Below are 19974 nucleotides of genomic sequence, written 5' to 3' on the forward strand. Positions count from 1 at the left end.
ACAAAAGGCCATTTTTATACTTGAATTAGTGACACTTGATCCTGCTTCACCCAAAGGATTTTCATCTCAAGACCAGAATTTTAAGTAAATGTAAGTGGAACATGGGAAATGGGCAGGGTATAGAGAATGGGGATGAAATGACACACTAAGTCACCAGCTGAATAAAGAATTTCATTTGGCAAAAACTGAAGATCAACATAAGAAAAGGCAAATAGTCACTGATAACAATTCATCCAATATTATTTTACTTCCATCTCTTTAAAATCTAGATGTTTTAACAAAGCATTGAAAAACAGTAAGAGAAATTGGTATGCCTCTGAAGCCTAAGCTAGTTAAGAGAGACAGTTACTTACAACAGAGGTGGAAACCAGAGGAGCAGAAGGCAGGCATGGTATTAATTACATTTAATTATATTTTGTTTTAATCAAGTACCTAGATGATACCTTAAGTTATTCTCCCCCCTCATCCCATGGGGACTTGCTACCCTAATGCTTCTCAAACCAAGTAGCAAAACCCCAGAATATACTAGCTGAACGTTTAAATACTCTACTTCACAAATACTATCATGATGCCACCTGGAAGCAGTGGCATAAGTTTCTGGTATCTGTTTTCTCCTTATACTCCTGGAACCATTTCTTCCTACCTGTAATTTGTTGCAGTATTATATCTGAGGCATTTGCTGTACTGTATCATAGGAATGGTCATTCCCCTAGAAAGGCCAGCCCATTGCTCTACTCTGTCACGCAAACAGTTACTGTAAATTCTTCCAGGGAATTTAATGGTGAAGGAAATGCAGGCCACATCCCTTTAGTAAGAAGTCGTTTCCAACTGCAGTTCCATGGGATGCCACATGAAGGTGCCACGAGTCAGTACAAGCCTGAACCAGCTCTTCTGAAAGCAAACACCACTTTTTACTAAGCATTTGAATATCGCTGACCCTTGCGCTGAAGAAAAATGATAAACAGATTTCCCATCCTGAATGATTAGATGATGCCATTCACTGAAGGAATATTATAGCCTAGCAGACTTTGAATTGCTAATTTCCACAGAATCATAGAGTATGCCGAGTTCCCTTTCTGTGGTGTTGCTCTCTGGTCTCTCATTCCCCAGTCTGCCCCTACATCCAGGGTTGTCCCATTCCAGGTGCAGGATCTGGCGCCTGCCCTTGCTGAATCTCATACAGTTGGTGATTGCCCATCTCTCTAATCTGTTAAGGTCCATGTTAACCTTCGTCAATCTGTCAGGGCAGGATATAATCTTTCAAAAATAAAATACATTACTTATACTTTACTCCAAGTACTTTTTCCCTAAAGAGCAGTAGTTTTACACTGCCACTCACTTCCCATCAGGGCATGATGTTTCTTGTTTTCCACCTTATTCAGTCATTGGTTTAGTAACTTGAAAACAGAGGCACCATTTAATAACTGCAATCATTTTCTGGCTTACATATCCCAGAACTGTAGCACAAAGTAAAAGTATACTTGTTAAAGTATGAAGTTTGCCTTCTTGAAGACTTGCAATCATATAAAGCCACTTTCCTGCCAAAACAGGAGCCCCCTAAGCTTGCAATTTCTTAAGTCAAAAGATAAAACCAAAGAACCTGGTGAAGTAAGAAAAACACAGCTCCTTACCTGCAAAACTTGGCTAATTTTTCAGCATTTTACAAATATCCAGCTTCTATTAAAATTAGGCAATGAGACTATTTCTCTTATTGTGATTCACTCTTCTCTTCCTCCCTCTTTCCTATGCAGGAACACTCAGGTTATGACCCTCCAAGGGCCTTACTGCATCTGTTCTGAGCCTGGCTATTTAACAGCACAAGGCCCAGGTGCTGCAGAAGTGGCCACCTGACTGTTTAGATACTTCCCTCAAATCATAAGCTGAACACTTCTCACGTGCAACAAACTCTCTGGATGAGAGAGGATCAGCCTGCACATTGATTACAACCTAACTGCTGGCTGGGAAATCTTACCTATTCAGGCTTTTTTCCCCAACTCCAGTTTCCTGAAGTGTGTTTCTCCTCCCCACTTCTCAAGCACATGAAAAAAGGTGAGCACTGTTTTCGTCCTCTCGCCCACTGATTCCATTAACACGTGGATTGTTAGGAGCTTCCTTAATTGGGCCGAGACAAAATTCCTAATGCTTAATGCTGCTTAGGGATTGCGTGCTTCTGAACAGACCAAGGATGATACAGCAAAAATAACCCTGGAAATAGCTGAAGGTAGGAATAGTGCAGAGACCCTGGATTATGCAAAAACCCCCAGGTATTAAGTCCATTTTATCTTGGAAGTTCCAAATCCTCCTCAAGATCCTGATTCTTGAAAATCCAACAACTCACAGATCTAAGTAATAGATAATTAAAATAATTATTCCAGATACATGATTTTTTAATCCAGTGCTCTTTGATATCAAAACCAAATTACCAATGAAGAGGTTCTCCTATAAGAAGTTGCCCTACAGAACTTTCAAGTCATATCAGAAGCCTAGTCCCTTTGGGAAAAAAAAGTCATCTTGACAGAGGCCAAGAGGCACATAAAGGATTTCCTAGACAAACTACGTTCCCATCCAACATAAAACTGGAGCTTAGAAAGCTGCTGTTTTATTCTGGTATTTTATTTGTTTTACTGCAAACAAAAGAAAAATTTCCTCAGTACTACTGGCAAATGCTTTTATCTTGTACTTATGAAAAAGCAAAGACAGATATGGTAAAGTATAAAATTAAGCTGGGAAATTTCCTTGTTTTAATTTTGGACTTAGTCTTACTAAGTTGTCTTGGTCATGCAATAGTCAAGGTTGAGTTTTCAAAATTACTGATGTGACTGGCTTTCTGTGTGAAGTGACAGCTCTGATTATTGTAACAAGGCTAAGTTTAAGTTTTCTTTTTCCTTTCCAATGATTTAAGCCACAGAAAGAGTGAGAAGTTCAAGTTTCCTATGCAAGAACTGTTACTGGAGAGCCACAGAAAAGCAGCATTTAACCGAAGCCAAAGCAGATAGGCTAACCCTTACTCTTGTCACAGGAAAGACAAACTGTTTCTTTGCATATACACATGCAGTAGAAGAAACAGTACTCATTTAATGTTGTTGTAGCTAAGCACTTGAGAGTCTTGCTCTGTTGCTACATAACTGAAGTAGCTCTCACGAAGACTGCTGTGAAAAGGGCAAGTAACATTCCATACCCTGAAAGAATGTTTCAGTGTAAAGCATGATTTACAGAGACTATCATATTTACTACTTCTATTGCTGCTTATACCATGTCAGAGGTTAGATCTGCAAAAGCTGTTTATATAAGAGATCCAAAGGCAGAACAAATGACTGAATAAAACCATTATGATTTATGAAGGCCATTATAAATCATCAGTATGAGATTTCTGTTTCACAGTATTTAAATTCTGACTTTGTTTGAGAAAACTACTCAGAAATAAAAAGGACATTAAAAGTTGCTTTGATAAAACTATGAGAAAGCCAAGTTAACCAGTCAGGTGTAGTATTCTCAACCCAGATCTGTTTACGGGAAGGTGAAACATGAAAGATGCTATTCTTAGAGAATAAAAAGCTTCTTACTAGTGCCTAACTCATTAACTGAGATCTTGCCAAGGCAAGGTTTGTCTATTTGCCAAATGACAATCTTCATCAAGATGGATTGTTTCTCATTAACTCCATTTTTCTGAAGCAAAAGTTAACTGTACTACACTACCCTGAAAGACTGTGTTCCCTTATAAGAAGTAGTGCAGACTTTCTCAGGAAAAACCTCAAAGTTTCAGAAATACCCTGAGAAAATCTTACAGAAACAGAACTATCAAAGAAGACATTTCAGAATTGCACCATTCCATTCAGGTTTCTTCTTAATTGAGGCATTTGTATATAATTTCTCTGGCATAATAGGTTCAAGGTTAAATTGCAGCACATTTAACTAAAATAGTGACAGTTCTAGTAGCAAGTTCCTAGTCTGCTAGCATTTAAGGTAGGCTTAAATGGTTTTAAGAACATCTTTATTATCTTTTTAGTGTGAATGTTTAAGTTAGACAGTATTATGAAGTCATTAGAACAGTTGAAAACTTCAAGTGAGAACTGAAGTCTAAAGTGCTCAAGATTACATAACCCCACTTTGTGTATAATTTAGTGATAAATCATGTGACAAAGTACAGGAGCAAGTCAACCCCAAACTTCCCAAACCATCAGATCAAGCACTACAGCTCTTTTGTGTAATAAATGGTGTATAGTACTAATATAAAAATTACTTCCTTATGTCTCCTCAAGAGAGGGGGAAAAAAAGGGAAGCAAGACAGTGAGTTTTTAAGCCCTATGTGATACAGTAACAGGCTCTCTGTAATCAGGCAACTCCAAACCTACATATTCATGAGGTTTTCAGATCAGATACTGCTTCAGTGAAGCAAACTGACACCTCTGTAAAGTCAGCCAAATAAAATTCTCTAAACAAGCTAACACAATAAGAGCCCAAAGAAAAGCAATTCAAACAGAAAAAGAGCTGAAAGAAAAGCAGTTTACTTCCAAGTACAATGATGTATCTTTATCTTGTCATTACAATGATGCATCTAAGGAAAGTTAAATCAATAAACAATTTCATTAATGTAGTTACTTACACACCTGACAGGTGCTGAGGATTTCATGCCTGAGCAGACATCTCCTATCGCCCTCCTGAGAACTCTCTGAACAAGTCATTTGATTGAAAAGGATAAGTGGCTGTGGAATTCTGACCACAAGAACCACCCAAGGAGGCAATTTTCATGAAGATTCTGCAAACCACTGTTCTGAGCTACAGCATTTCGAAACTCACTTCCAAATATTTACTTTATCATGCAACAAATACTTCTAATCACTTTCTCAGAAAGAAGACTGCATTTTTGAGGAAGTGAGGAGACCATCTGATCTGCTGTACTAAAGTTACACTCCACTACTACTTGCAGACAAGCCCTATCAGGCCCTCCACTTTACGTGCAGCCTGGGAAAGACAAGGCACTGATGTTAAGCTTGTTGATGAGCAAAAGGGAAGCTATAGTAAAATTAGCACTTCCCCAAAAACTCAGTCTTACATTCTACTTCCCAACTTACCTCTAGCCTTCCAAATTCAGAAAGATATTAAAAATATACATAACATGGTAGCCCTACCAACACTTGCTTTTACTTCCCTGAGACCATATAAATCTCCTTAGGTATGAGAGGGAAAGAAAAAAAAAAATTAAGATCAGGCATTACCAAATATTGCTGACACTGATAGGGATGGGTGCTGCAATACAAATACCAGGGGAAAGTTTAGCAATGATATGTAAAAGGTTATTGCACAATTCCTTGGTACCACCTGGTAACTGTCACTTATTTTCATATCACATTTCAGCATTTTATGAGCATGAAAGGGAGAATATCTTTATGGTATCAGATACAGGACAACACCTTTAAAATGGGTCAAACACACTAGGAACCATCAATTCAGAACATACACCAGGAGTTACATGCTCAAAGTCTTTAGATGTGCCCTAGAAGATAAAGGAAACTTTGCTTCCTTCCATTACCCAGTAATTATATCTGGTATCAGGTTACGCCTTCATAGGTAGTTAAGGAATATACCTACAGAATTTCCTCTACATGTTAAAGAAAATTACTTTATCCCCCACACTCTCTCAAATTTCCCAGTACTTTTTTTAAAAAATATGACACTGTCCTTACACAAATACCTCAGTTACAGGCCTTGGTTAGTACAGCCATTGGTAACTAACAGTACAGTACTGTTCCCCCTTCCTACCCACAAGATCAAATGCCACATAAGAGTCCTTCACACTTCCTAAAAGCACATCAAGAAATAAAACATAATACTGAAGTCTGGAAGAGATACAGGTTTCCTTTCTTAAAGCAAGTGTAACACTTTCATACCACACAAATTGCTCAGGACCTTTCCCAATTGAGTTGTTGTCAATACTAGGTCAACCCTCCCTTAGCTTACTCCAAAGGTCCCTTCCAATCAAAATTCCTTAATGATCATTAAAGAACTTACTCCCAACCCAAGCAGCCCGTTACTAAAGTCAACTTTCAGAATGAACCATTGAGAACTCCAGTAGAAGACATACAGCTTAAGATAAGAAAACATCTAGAAAACATACCCTGAAACTACAAGCTGTGCAAAGAAAGGAAGCTAAAAACCAAGGAATATTGGTTTACATCTTCACAGAAGTAGTGCTGGTCACTGGAGAAAGGAGGGAAGAATGGTTGATATTCACAATTGCTTCAAATCATTTGGAAAGCAAGTTATGCTTAAAATAGGAACACACTTTTTGTTTCACTTCTGCTGCAGCCAATTCCGTGTCAAGCAGGGATATATCATCACACAGGAGACAGCTGGTCTTGAAATGCAGTCCAAAGTACCAACTTTTTAGCCATAGCACAGAGTGATTACTTTATTTGTTTGATGTTTTTTATGTCCTTAAATAGTATTCACAACTATAATCAGTTTTGTTTTTTACCTTCTATGTGAAGTCAGTGTCTTACAAACATGAACCTTTTACTACACAGAAAATATTTTTTCTACCATTCTAAAGATACAAAAGCCATCAAGAAATGCTATCTCAAAACCCCCTAATAAAACCAGAGTTATAAAAGAAGTTGCAGATGCTCTTCAAGAGCACATCTACACATTGCATTCTTATGATTCTGTAAACTTAACACTCTCTATACAGGAAAATACAGGAAATATAAAACAAACTACTGTTTATCTAGTCGTGCCAAATAAGTCTTCTATTCAAGACACCATTCAATAAAGTGTGATTAGGCCAAATAGTCCTCCACGTTTTAAACAAATCTGACAAGGCTCACATATCCTTGTTTGAGCTCAACCACAATTTAAGCCATTTAACTGGCCTTGCAGTTGTTTTATATGGGTCTTTTTTTAAAGAGTCACCTTTTTAAACTAGTTTCAGCTAATAAATACATACATTTGGACTAACTTCATGCTCATATTCTATGCAAGTAGCCCAACGGGGCAAAAATATTCTATAGAATATATCAAAGTGTGTTGGGGAAACTCTCAGGTGATCACTTTGAATATGCAAACCACAACACTTACTTTTCATAGACCAGTTCCTCATCGGTACAGAAGTAGTGGGTATTTACGGTACTTTTCGGTTTAGTTCGTAAAGTAGCGAAGTACAACCGATCTGAAAGACAGATTAGAGGCACAGTGTCGGACAGCGAAAGCAGCCGGCCGCCGCCTCGGGGCACGCCTGTCACCGCGGGGCGGAAGAGGCTCCGCCGCTCTTTTTTCTGCTGCGTGAGCGGCGGCGGGAGCGCCCGGACCGCTCCGCCCGCGGGCCCTGTCCCTGCCGGGCCCCCCGCGCTGCCGGGAGCCCCTCGGCAGCGGCTCCGACCCAGCGAGCAGCGCGCAGCAACAGGTGCCGGCCCCGCGCCTCGCCCGGGAGCCCGCGGCAGCCGGGGCGGGCAGCCCGCGAAACCCGCCGGGCAAAGGGGCCGGGGCCAAGCCGGGCAGGCAGCAAAGCCGCGGGAGGGCGGTAGAGAAGGCAGCGGGTTTCCAGGCTCCGGGACCCCGCGGGCAGGGGATGGGGCGGCTCCCGCCCCGCTCTCACCTTTTACGAACTCCGAGGCTCCCAACAGCACTTCGGAGGCGGCCGCCGCCGGCTCCATCTTAAAGAGGGCCCGGAGTAGCGAGGCGCGGGGCGGCTCTGAGCTCATGGCGCTCCGGGGCAGCGCCGGCGGGGCCGGGGCGCGCTCGCAGGGACGCGACCCGCTGCCCGGAGCCGGAGGGGCCGCCCGCCAGGGCCCAGGGTGCTGCGAGCGCGGCGGCCGCAGCCCGCATAGGAGCGGGAGCGGAGCCGAGAAGAGCCCCGGGACACGACGGGCAAGCGCCCGCAGAGACTCCAGCTCCACCCCGCCCCCAGCCAGGAGACGCCCCCGGATAAAGCGGCAGCGGGCGGTTACCAGGCGACCGGCGGCGCTCTGGCAACCGCGTTACGGAGCCTTTGTGTCGCCCGGCCCAGGGCTGACGCTGCGAGTGACCGGCCCCCCTCTCTCCCCCCGCTCCCCGGCGCGGCAGCGCCCCTGCTCCGGCAGGCAGCGGCCCTGAGCCCGGCACCGCCCCGCCCTCCGCCCCGCCTGCCCGGGCAGAGCCGCCGCTCCCCGCTGCGCTGGGGCTGCTTTTCCCCGCCCGGGGGCGGCCCGTGGCAGAGCGCCCCACGGGCACCGGGCGGTGTCGCACTTGGAGCGGGGCTGAGCAGGAGCGCTGCCTCAGCAGTGCGAGCGGGCTCCGGACGGGGGCAGGCGGAGCGGCGGGGCCGCCTCAGGCGCGGGGGAACCGGCGGAGCGCCCATCGCGTTACCTGGGACACCCTTTGTCGTGACAGACAGGTCGATTGACCAATCAGAGGCCGCCCTGCTACGCCTGCAGCCAACGACCTGGGGGCGCCCCGGGGAGCGCCCCGCCCCAGGCCCCCCGCGGCCGCTGCTTCCCGCCCGGGCGGTGCCGGCCGCTCTCGGGCGCGGGGCCGGAGGCCGCTTGCGAGCCGCGGGAAGAGTCGCGCAGGTCTCCAAACGCGCCGGTTCGAGCTCTGGGCGCGTTCTTCCGCCTCTCCCCTGTAGAAGGAATTGGTAAGTGTCAAACAGGGCAGACTGTCCGTCTCAGTTTTACAACTAAAGCAAAGGTTGCGACGGAGAGGTTCCTTGAGGAGATAAAAAAGGGGGTTAAAAAGTCACTCTTCCCCCGAACAAGCAAAAAAAAAAAAATCCACTCTTGAAACACCTTTAAAAGATGTTGTAATACAAAGCCATATGCAGCCCTGAGGTTCACATTTGTATCACCAGCTTTCCCTAACACTGTAAATAACCTACTGTAACCACCAGTGCAGGCAATTAATCCTGGTGTGTCTGCTAATGAGGCTAAACACGAGTGTGAAACACTTCTGACTCTTCAGTTTTTAATCTGGTGTCATAAGCACTGGATAATCTTTAAAGCTTTACAAATAAGGTGAAGGACTGCAGAACACACTGCAGCTGTATTTGCTTAATTTTTGTGTTGATACTAATGCTTTGTACCTGTGTTCTTACACTGCTTTTTTTTTTCCAACTTTTTTAAAAAAGCTCCAAAACTGATGTGCTAAATATGTCCCTGTTTGTGCCTGATTCTGAAAGCTGAGAAAACCTCATTTTCAGTAGTAAGTACTATTTCATACAAGATGTTCACAAGAACGAGACTGCAGTCTAATGTACCAGCAAATTAAATAAAGGTTGTTGAAGGGTTGTTCCTTTTCATGGAAACCAGAGTTTATTTTTCTTTAGATTGTTCTTTACAACTTTCATTTGTGTGTAACCCTTTACAAAACCAAGTATTTCACTAGTGTTTTTTTATCTACAAGCAATTCTCTGAGGGGTACTATATCCTGGATAAGAGGGTATTAAGGTATATTGTCCAGAACCACAGGGTTTTTTATGCCCTTTTTTACTCAGACTTTCACCACAGTTCAACGTAATACATTTCCAAGTCAGTGCTGCACTCTGCTCAAGGAGAGTTTGAGTGAGCATACTCGAAATAGCTTTAGCAGCACTCCTGGGCAACAGGAAAGATGGACCAGTCTCCAGCCTACTATTCACTATCTAGAATCTGTAGAAACAGAGTTTGTGGCAAATATTAGGAGGCAAATATTACTAGATACTGAAGCCCAGCTGTCAAATTCTAATCTACTGCTTATATGATTTCTGCAAAGTTAAAATTTCAGTTTTCATTGTAGAAAAGTTCTCATTTGTGGCAATTAGCTGCAGCCTTTGTAAGCATCAGAAATAAACATTTCTTTTCTTCCCTGTAAAAATATGTGCAAAATAATCTCTACGTCTTTTCAATTCCAGTAGTGTGTCATAGCTATTAGTAAGATTACTTCATGAATTTCACTTTGAAAAATGCTAGCTTTAAGAATATTTTCAACTAGTACAACTTCGTTATTCTAATTAATACTAATGTACTCGTTTTACATTTGAGAGCAAATATCAAGGCTGCAGTGACATCTTGTGGCATTTTTTTGTAAAGAAGCAATTTTCTTGTGCATTTTAGCACTATAGCCTGATTTTTTATTACAGATTTTTAAAATATATATTTCAGATACCATGTTTAAAATCCTGTGTTGCATTACCTGTAATTTCAACAGAACATTCAGAGGTGGTGATGATTCTGTTTAGACTCCAAAATATTACCAAATGACACAGATAATCTCTCAAAGAAATAATCACATGCATATTATTTGTTTAAAATATAATTTTTTGGTAATGTATTTTCAGTAAAGAATCTTAAGACATTTTTATAACTACCAAGGGATAAAAAAATCACTTTTAAAAATAAGCAAACAACCCCTTTTGGATTCAAAGTACAATGAATTATGGCTGGAGCTTAAGTCTTATCTTTGTATTTTATTTGCTAGCTAAGACTAAATGGTTAAGGCTGTTGGTTATTTTATGCCTTTTCTTCCTTCATAAGTAGGCCTTACCTAAATTAAATCAATGTATGTGTCAACAAGTACACATTTAAAAAAAAAGAAGAAATCTTGGTGCTTCTCATGAGTATGCAAACTGTGAGTTTACTTTAGACATCTTAACACTAAAAATTTTGGTCAATAATCTGAGAATAAACACATCACAAGTCTGCTTTCTGTATTTTATTTTACAATGGTGCAAATTAAATTTAACAATATCATTAAAAGCTTTTTCTATAATTCTTTCACTGATACAGAAGAAACCAAAACAACTCCTTCACTCCAACAAAGAGCCCAGTACCAAGGTTTGGCTGAGTTGACAGTTCATTCCACATTTCAAAAATAAGGTTAACAACAATTGTGAGTCTTCACAACTCTAGGTGATACTGCACAGAACAGAAATCGTGGAAATTTGCACTTCTGGAAAGATCATAGACCTGTTTGTATACTACTTAGCACTACAGCACAATAATTAAAAACTACTTTTCACTATTACAGCAAAATTAAGCAGACTTTACATTGCCAGGTTAAGATTCTGCCCTTTAAATATTACAAAAGTACTAGGAAGACTTCACTGAACAGAAATCAAATCCTTTAATACTGATAGAACAAGGCAAAAAATTCCTTCATTCCCCCCAAAGACTCACACCCTGCTATAAAGAACTTGTCATATTTTTCACTCTTTGTTCAGATAACTTATTACAAAAAAGGATAGAATTATATACCATTTGTGCAGATGCTATTTGTGTACTAGGTATTAGCTGTGACTGGTTGCCCACAGCTACCTTTGAACTGAGTCTAAGAATCAATTAAAAGCTGATGCAGATGAAACTAAATCTGCTTTGGATGCCAAATCTGATTCCGTGACCCAGGAAAATCACTGTCTTTTATTCTCTCCTCCATACCACAAAAAAAAACCCCAAAACAACAACAACCCAACTCTTCTGCATCTTCATTGGAAAAGGTTTGCCCTGTCTATGTCAATAGAAGGTTTCCAGAATTACAGAGTCCCAATCCAACAAAAGCCATTAACAGCAGCTCTGTTTCTTGCTACAAATTGCTCAGGCAATTCAGAGACTGATAATAGTCCATCCCTGTCAAATATCACTGTACCTTAAAATACTATTTTTCATAATTCTTTACCCATTTATTGTACATTTTAACTCTGTTGTCATAGCCACCAAAAACAGAGGAAAAAAGGAACTAAAAAGTAAATACTCATTGAAAGAGTAGCTAAAAAAGCAGTAGACCTGTAAAATTACAAAATGTACACTGTAATAAATGTTGAACACCCTGCTCTTACTAGGAACTTCAAACAAGAAATTTTTAACTAATTGAGGATTTTCCTGGGTGCATGTTTGAAACAACACATATGCAAAATATTAAAATAAAACTAAGTACTAAAGAGAATATTAATTAGTAACATTCCATCCTCTTCTTGTGGCTCCTTATAGAAGTTTCATATTTCATGTATTCATGTTTCTTATATTTCCAACCTATAGGATTTTCCTTTCGCCTGCTTGCAGTGTTTCAGCAATTCCAGGCAAGTCAATAATAGAAAAAAAAAGCCACATCAGAGATCATTTTCCATTAACTGAGCAGGAGTAGATATTGTGGGCAATGGTTTAAGGACTATCTGAGATTAAGGTGAGGTACTCTTCTGGCTTTCATAGCAGCTTCAAGAACATCTCAGAACACCAAGTAGCTTATATACAAACTTCAAGAGGGTTTTGTACAGGAGGCCAGAAGCGTGGCCAGCAGTTCACTGTAGCTCTTCTACAGCTTCACTGGAAACTGGGTAGGAGCAGGTGAGGAGTGGGAAGGCAAGGAAGCATCTCAAAATATAACTGTCACAGATAGGCCTAGGCCTCATTTGACTGGATGTGTATATTCAAGGGGAAAAAAAATCCACATATTAAGATCTGAAGAATAGGAGTGCATTTTTGTCTGCATGTTTCTGAAGAACTGACCTAATTAATTGGAGTCGCTTTTCAGGTTTTAAGGAAAGAGGATGATTTTATCACAGCTAAGCATGATTATATATTCTTTACGTTTTCTCAAAACTTACCTTTGTGAATTAGTTAGAAAGAAAATACATAAAAAGCTTAGTGGAGACAAAATCAGAGGCTACAAAGAGGGATGGCCAAGATGCAGTAATTACACCTTCTTCTCTCCTTGAACTCAGTACAATTCACTGAGTATTGTTTAACATTTAACACCTTAAATTCATTGGCTTACATTTTATTTTTGTGATTGGCATAATTAGGAAAACCAAACTGGGAAATCATGATATTAGAATATTTTAAGGGCATGCCATCATAAATATTAACGAGTTTATTTACACAGTAGGATCTCTGTAACAAATGCTCTGCTCGGTGCCACATTCCAGAATAGCCACTGTTAGTGTCTTTTTCTAAATTTCTTATGTCAACAGGCTTCACAAACACTCCTGAAGGCTTTCCAGTATGCTTGGCTACCAGAAAATTCATGGCAATATCATCACAGTTTTGAGTTTCATCTATTAAGGCGTAAACTGCTTCTGGCTGCTGTTGAAAGTCTTCTAAATACCCACTGTGAAAAAACGCTGCCCCGATAAGCACCATAGAATACTGGTCTCCATTGCCAAATCCAGGGTTCTGCAGTTCAAAGCTGCCATAACTGTATACGCCTGAAGGAGTAGAAATGTGCTTTCTAGGAACAAATCCCACTATATGCTCTGGAAATTGCTGAAAGAAAAAAAGAAACTCAACACATATTTCACAGTGCGGGGTTCACTTCAGTGCGTTCATAAGAGAGATTCATGCATTTTTTAAATGAAAGGCGGACAACATTATTGCCAGGAAAGAATTAAATTGTTGGCATATGGTCCTTTGATCTGCATAAATGTTCCAATTAAATACAGTTTCACAAAACTGATAGTCTGCCTCATTCCACATCACATAGTGCCAACAAAACATCTACCCACAATTGGCAGCTGTGTATTTGGCACTGAAAATAACTTTACAGACGATTTCTCGTGTTTTGCAAAACAAAACACACAGAGTACTACACATTTAAATAAATTCAGCAGTTAGCAACTTCATGGTTTTGTAAAGTAGGAGTTAAAATTTTAAAGTTACAGATAAGAGATACAGATACCACTAAAGAACAATTTTGCGATTTCTACTATTCAATGCTTCAAACTTCCTAAAAATTAACTTTAAAGGTAGAAAACCAATGGTAAAACAGTATGATATAGTATTGCTCTAACTAAAACTATTAAACTATTAATCTCAAGTGCAGCTCGCAAATACTGCCTACCAAGATGCAAAAAATTACCTGCCAAACGGAAAAGGCAAAAGCAAGGTCGTGAGCACTGACTAGTGTGTCATCATCCATCATTAAAACAGCTGAGGGGAGGAAAAAAAGAGAAAAACTTTTTAATTGATCAAAATATTAAATACATGAGCACAGTATGCAGCACAATGTTTGACAAATGAAATACAAAATTTCTACAACTATTAAGCTGAATTGCAATTCCTTGAAAGTAGATTGATAAAACATAATTAGATTTCAAAGCTAAAGCAAGGTTACAGCTTTGTGGTAACTGCAAGCAAACCTAAGTTTTAGATTATCTGCCAGGCTGTTACAAAACTCAGCAACCTTTGATCATCTGTAGTACAGCTGGAGAAATATGTGTTAGAAAACTTGGGAGTGTTTGGCAAAGCAACTTAAAATTCTACTTATCTTGTGTAAAGATACAACTAGAATAGAGTTAGATACTTTTCTTTAGCATATACACTATGTAAGCAAGTTAAATTGCCCAGGCAACATTCAGTATTATTAACTGCAGAAGGAAGACTTTTTTGCTTAAATTTTAGACAAAAGACTACCAGGAAGTGGAAAAGGAAGGATATTCTTAGATCTGAACTGCAGATGCATTAAAACTTTTCAAGTTTACAGTTAGCACAGATCTTACTGTAAGATCTTTACAGTAAGTAAAACACTTGGGAAGTTGAAGTTTCCAGTGTCTTCCTAGAAATCATGTGTTTGGACTAGCAGGCATGATAGGAAGGGGGCAATAAATACAATTACCTTTACTAATCATGAGTAAGGTCAGGTCTGTAATGCAACATATGAGGGGTTTTTCCACTTGAAACAAACAGGATTTATTGTTGTACACGTCCTAGAAAGAGCTTAGGAAGAATATTTAGATGAATACCCAGGAGACTGGGAACGTACTCTTAAATAAAAAGGTGTGTAATTTGAGATAGAAAGCCAGACAGGGGAGGGAGGTTTCTCAGAAGAGCAGAACATGCTTGAGAATTTAGTCGTAAGAGGAATGGACTAAATCAAGTCTTTACCAGATGACTTACGTCCAGATTAGTGCAGACATTCAACAAATAACATGCATTTTGAATTTCAGTCTATGGTACAGAAGGAAGAGAAGCTGAACTACCTATGTCTGCCTCACAAAGGAAATGGAGCACTGTTGCAAAAGACCATGAAATGCATTTGGCATTCCTCTTTTCTTTCCTTTACTCTTCACTGACAGCCTGGTGGTGGTGTGCACCTGATATCACAACACAGGGTTCCTCTATACTACCCACACTCTATGAAGTGGTCCAAAAGATTCATTGATTTAGTACACAGTATAACTCAACCATCTCTCTTTTAATTCAGATTTCAAGCATGAAAATAATATTAGCAATAGTGATATGAACTGCTGATTACCTTTTGTTTCCAGGTCAGGGAAATTCTGCAGTCTGTTTCTCATACGATTTACAGTTTGAACTTTAAAGACAACAGGGACAGGATGAGGCCCCAAGGAGTTCCACATTTCCTCTGGTGTCTTCTCACCAATGTTGTTCCACACCACAATTACTTTATGTAGGTGGGGGATTGCTTGATAATGATTTAAAAGCTTTAGCAGTAAGTCAGTTCTATTGTATGTCTGCATAATAAGAGTGAATGAATCCAGGGCAGACTGACTCTGGGCCTTTGGTTCCCTTCTCGAGTTGGGCAATTTGTCATCTTTGATAGTGGGAAGCAAAGCTGTTAAAGCACCTGCCACAAGAAGCAAGACGATGATCACCACAGAGGTGAAGCGCAGTAGGCGGATTCCCATAACTCTTCCTGGAAGCTTACAGAAGTGGAAACACCTTTAAAACAAGTAACAGGAAAGGAAGTCATTAAACCCATGCAGTTTTCTCTCTTGATAGAAACTCCCAAAATATTAAGTACATTTTCATTTAAGTAAGTAAATAAGGAGGACTTCAGCACTTTGGCAAATTACTTTCAACTATCAAGACAGGTGTTTCTGGTACCCAGTTTCTGTGTTTACTTGCTTTTCACTCTTTTTGGTTAACTTTGGATTTCATTGTTTTGTGAAATAAATCTAGAGCAGTTCTTTAGAGTGTTTATTGTTTCCTATTTTCTCAGTACTACATTTTTGATTGAACATTTACATACCTCACTAAGTCTATCCAGCTGAAAGTAGAAAGTAAATTTGTACAGAGATTCAGTGTTTTCAGCATTGCAGGAGCTCTACCTTAATTGGGAAGCAGCAAGGAGAGAAGGTGCCTTCTCAAAAGCTCTGGCAGGAAGGAGGAAATAAAATGTTCACTCTTTTTCTGTTGCTCAGGCACCACACAGAAGGAACAGTTTTTATAACTGATTTGCTGGACATTTGGTCAATAGTTTGTATATCTGCTTGATAATGGTAATCAGTACAGAAAATGTGATGCTGATCACACTAAGGTTATAACACAGAGGTGGAGCAAAAGAAACATGCCAAATGGAGTAATACAGGAATGAACAACCTCAGTACAGCTGAACTGATACATCTAGAACTTACGAGAAAATGGCAATGTCAGATGCTAGGTGCTACCTATCAGCTAACTGTGAATGTAGATTTAGTTTAAGGCAGAGGATTTCTGGATCATCGTGAACTTGGAACTAAACAGAAGCTCTTAAAAAGCAGCTTCTAGAAAGATAGCCCCTCAAACGTTCTTCACACAGTGACAGGATATCCTGAGTTGGAAGGGTCTCATGAGGATCATTGAAGTCCAACTGCTGGCTCTGCACAGGAAAGCCCCCAAAATTCCACCATGTGCCTGAGGGCATTGTCCCAACACATCAGGCTTGGTGCTATGACGATTTCCCTGGGGAACCTGTTCCAGTGCCCAACCACCCTCTGGCTAAGATAGCCAGATATTTCCTACTACCCAGCCTAAACCCCCTGCCACAGCTTCATGCCATTCCCTTGCGTCCTGTCACTGGTCACCAGAGCCAAGAGATCAGTGCTTTGCCCCTCCACTTCCCCTAGTCAGGAAGCTGTATAGACAGCTGGGAGACGTCACAGACCCTTCTTCTCCAGGCTGAACAGACCAAGCGACCTCAGCCACTCTTCAGACGGTTTCCCCTCAAGGTCCTTCACTATCTTTGTAGCTGTTCTTTGGACACTCTCTAACAGTTTTATATCCTTCTTATACTGTATTCTTATAAAACTGCACAGAACCACCATGAGGTCAGGCTGCATCAGTGCGCAGCGGGACAATCCCCTCCCTTGCCTGGCTGGCTGTGCTGTCCCTGATGTCCCCAGGACAGGGATGTCCCTCCAGGCTGCCAGGGCACTGCTGGCTCATGTCCTACTTGCCATTGACCAGGACCCCCATGTCCCTTTCCGTGGCACTGCTCTCCAGCCTCTTGTTTCCCAGTCTGTCTTTACATTCAGGGTTGCCCCGTTCTAGGTGCAGAGTTTGGCACTTGTTTTTGTTGCACTTGATACAGTTTCCCTTTTCTCCTTCTTTACTTGCAAGATTAGCACAAACTGAATAGAAGATGAACATTCTAAGCTTGCTACTAACTCATCTATACATTTTAATACTATTACTCATGTATACATATTATTCATGTTACTCTGTGAGTAATTTCTAGGTTTTCAGCAGGGAATTCTGATCAAATTCAGTGATCCAGGCCAGCCAAACAAGTACAATTTTTGAGAGAGTATCTGTGTGGTTATTTTTCAACAGAATTTTGAATAATTTATTTCCAAAGTGCAAATAACCTGCTTGAAAATATGAACGTAAATTATTTTAGTCTAAAATGCCTCACAACTTACCTCATTGCTGCCACGTAGGGTTATTTTCCCAGCTTGTTTTTACAGGGCAGTTGTTTGTGATCTTTGAATCTGCTGGAAATTAAAAGGACTCTATAACTGGAGATCAACAGCTATCCACATGCTACCCAGCATTCTTTTACAAGTAAAAGGTTCTCCAATTATTGACTGATATATGCATTCATGGCAATTATCCCATTCCTTTTCCTAATGCTCAGTTGAATAATTACCTCTGCCTTTCAATGAACACTCCTGAAAGAAGTCATTACACCAGATGGTTAAAAAGAAAAGAACAGTCTCTTTCTCTGCCTGTAAAATTGCTGCTTTGTGCCAGTGCAATGTCTGTGTGTTCCATCCCTAAGTCCAGCTATGCAGATACAAGTAAGTTTTCAGAACCTGACAGGTGTTCCTTTGCTCACCAGACACCACTAAAAATATTTTGTGGCTACCACAGTCAGGCAAATAAAATTTTATCCCAATATTTTATTTTCTGGGTCATCCCCTTCACATTCTCACTAAGATTATCAGTTGTATCAGAGGTTTAAGACACAGCATTTTGGTCTCCCCATGAGGTTTGGCAGCTTGGAAAACATGAGTGCAAGCATGTAAAAGAAGGATATACAGGAGTCAGGACAGCACTATAGGAAAGCTGTACTCCTAGGTTGTTGGAGAGATTTTTTTTCCTTTAAAATTTGCCAAACAACCCAGGAGTTGCTAATTTTTGAGAATGGTAGTATGAAAGTTTAGAGCACAAGAATTTGTTGAATTTGTTAAATAAGTGAACCTCTGTCAAATTCCATAAGAGTAATTTGTTTGGGCTATATAAATTTCCTTCTTAAAACTACAGATTTGTTATTTGTGTGTATACCAATCTGAATATGTCAACATAAACAGGTCTCCCCAAATCTGAGATCAAATCTTACTATTACTTTGTGACAAGAGGTCACTGAAACTATTTTGAGACGCCAACTGCTTGTTCTGGTAGCTTCATTTTCTAGGGAACAAACAATCATGCCTGACTTCTAAAAATTATAGCAGCAGTGGAAACACAGCATTTATGATGTCCACTATAGTCCTATCAAATGTGCTTTTGAAGAAGTGAACCTCAGATCTTCTTTCAGCACTTTGCAACCCTTACCAGTGCTATCGTAATGATTAATTAAACTTTAAAAGAATACTTAAAATGAAAATATAAATATTGTTTGCTGTTTATGAGACTTTGCTTGCCATACCTTCTAGTGCTTACAACAGGTGTAGCGATAGGCAATGATGATATTACTGTATATTCTCAAAATAAATGTCTATTTAGGTGTTTTAAAATTAGCATCACGGCACTTTCTAACAAGCAAATGCAGCTAAGTTTTGCCAATAAAGTTAGGAAATTTCAATGCCAGATTGACCTCTTTTTAAAAAGCATACAATACTACGTGCAGAGAACACAAAATTGACGGAAGTAAAATCCCTACTTCAACGACTAATATTTTAATCCTCGTTCCAAGAAAAAGGGGTCCTCTCCCTTGGCGGGCAACACCTCTTAACAGCACTCCGGAGTAGCTGGGTGCAGCCAAGCAGCAGCACCGCGCAGTACGGCACAGCACCGCCCGGCACGGCACAGCACCGCACCGCTGGGCACGGCACAGCACCGCCCGGCACGGCACAGCACCGCCCGGCACGGCACAGCACCGCCCGGCACGGCACAGCACCGCACCGCTGGGCACGGCACAGCCCCGCCCGGCACGGCACAGCCCCGCCCGGCACGGCACAGCACCGCCCGGCACGGCACAGCACCGCACCGCTGGGCACGGCACAGCCCCGCCCGGCACCGCACGCCCCGCGCCTCGCCCACAGCTTCGCTCACGTTCCGCAGGCTCCGCTATCGCCGCTTCCTCCGGCCGCGCCGTGCTTCCCCGGGGGTCACCGGCAGCACGGCAGGGCAGGGCGGAGGAGGTACCGGCCCAGCCCAGCCGCTCGGCCCCGCACAAGCCGCTCCGGTGACTCAGGGGCGGCCGTGCGGGACAGCGGCAGCGCTACGGCGGCGCCGCCGTGCCCGCTTCCTGCGGTGCGTCCCTGCGCTTCCTCCCGGCAGGCTCCGGGTTGTAGTCCAGGGTCCTGCGGCGGGCGGAGCGCTCCGGCGGCTCTGGCTGTCACACGGCGAGCGCGCTGCTCCGCCGCCCCCGCCCCGTGCCGAGCGCTGCCGCAACAGCTGCACCGGGAGCAGCCGGCATCGCAGGCGGGACGCGAGCGAGCGGCTGGCACGGGACGGAGAAGCGTTCACGTTTGGGGCGCGCTGTGTTTCCTTAGCGGGCGGCGCAGCCCCGAGCCCCCGCAGCCCCGGCCCGGCCCCCGGCGCGCCCCCTCAGCCCCGGTGCCCGGCGGCGCAGGCGCGGTGGCGGCCGGAA

At 42.0% G+C, this 19974-nt stretch overlaps 2 protein-coding genes across 7 annotated transcripts in view; both read right to left on the reverse strand.

Annotated features, from left to right (window-relative positions):
• The window catches only part of CDC14A (cell division cycle 14A), a 48812-nt gene extending 40882 nt beyond the window's left edge, over positions 1-7930 (reverse strand). The window contains exons 1-2 of one of the 3 annotated variants that reach the window (XM_038144208.1): positions 7592-7923; positions 7075-7165 (exon numbers count right to left, since the gene is read on the reverse strand). In XM_038144208.1, the coding sequence (XP_038000136.1) occupies positions 7075-7165; positions 7592-7697 (197 nt within the window). In that variant the 5' untranslated portion in view covers positions 7698-7923. Of the gene's footprint in view, positions 1-7074; positions 7166-7591 lie in introns of all 3 variants that reach the window. The other 2 variants (XM_038144210.1, XM_038144207.1) reach the window with 2 other exon arrangements.
• Positions 7931-10252: 2322 nt separating this feature from the next.
• EXTL2 (exostosin like glycosyltransferase 2) lies at positions 10253-19902 on the reverse strand. 4 transcript variants are annotated; one of them, XR_005257678.1, is made up of 6 exons: positions 19434-19902; positions 17579-17650; positions 15190-15617; positions 14551-14651; positions 13795-13865; positions 13132-13202 (listed from the first exon to the last, which is right to left on the reverse strand). XR_005257678.1 is itself a non-coding variant. In XM_038143712.1 (5 exons), exons 2-5 carry the CDS (start codon positions 17581-17583, stop codon positions 12711-12713), a joined length of 996 nt encoding a protein of 331 aa, XP_037999640.1. In that variant the 5' UTR covers positions 17584-17647; positions 19434-19894; the 3' UTR covers positions 10253-12710. The 4 variants fall into 4 exon arrangements, 3 of the variants coding, with proteins under 3 accessions (XP_037999640.1, XP_037999639.1, XP_037999641.1); XM_038143712.1 differs by lacking the exon at positions 14551-14651 and having other exon boundaries at positions 10253-13202; positions 17579-17647; positions 19434-19894; XM_038143711.1 differs by lacking the exon at positions 14551-14651 and having other exon boundaries at positions 10253-13202; positions 19434-19894.
• Positions 19903-19974: the final 72 nt, after the last annotated feature.

The sequence above is a fragment of the Motacilla alba genome, chromosome 8 (assembly GCF_015832195.1).
Source record: "Motacilla alba alba isolate MOTALB_02 chromosome 8, Motacilla_alba_V1.0_pri, whole genome shotgun sequence".
Taxonomy (NCBI): Eukaryota; Metazoa; Chordata; class Aves; order Passeriformes; family Motacillidae; genus Motacilla; species Motacilla alba.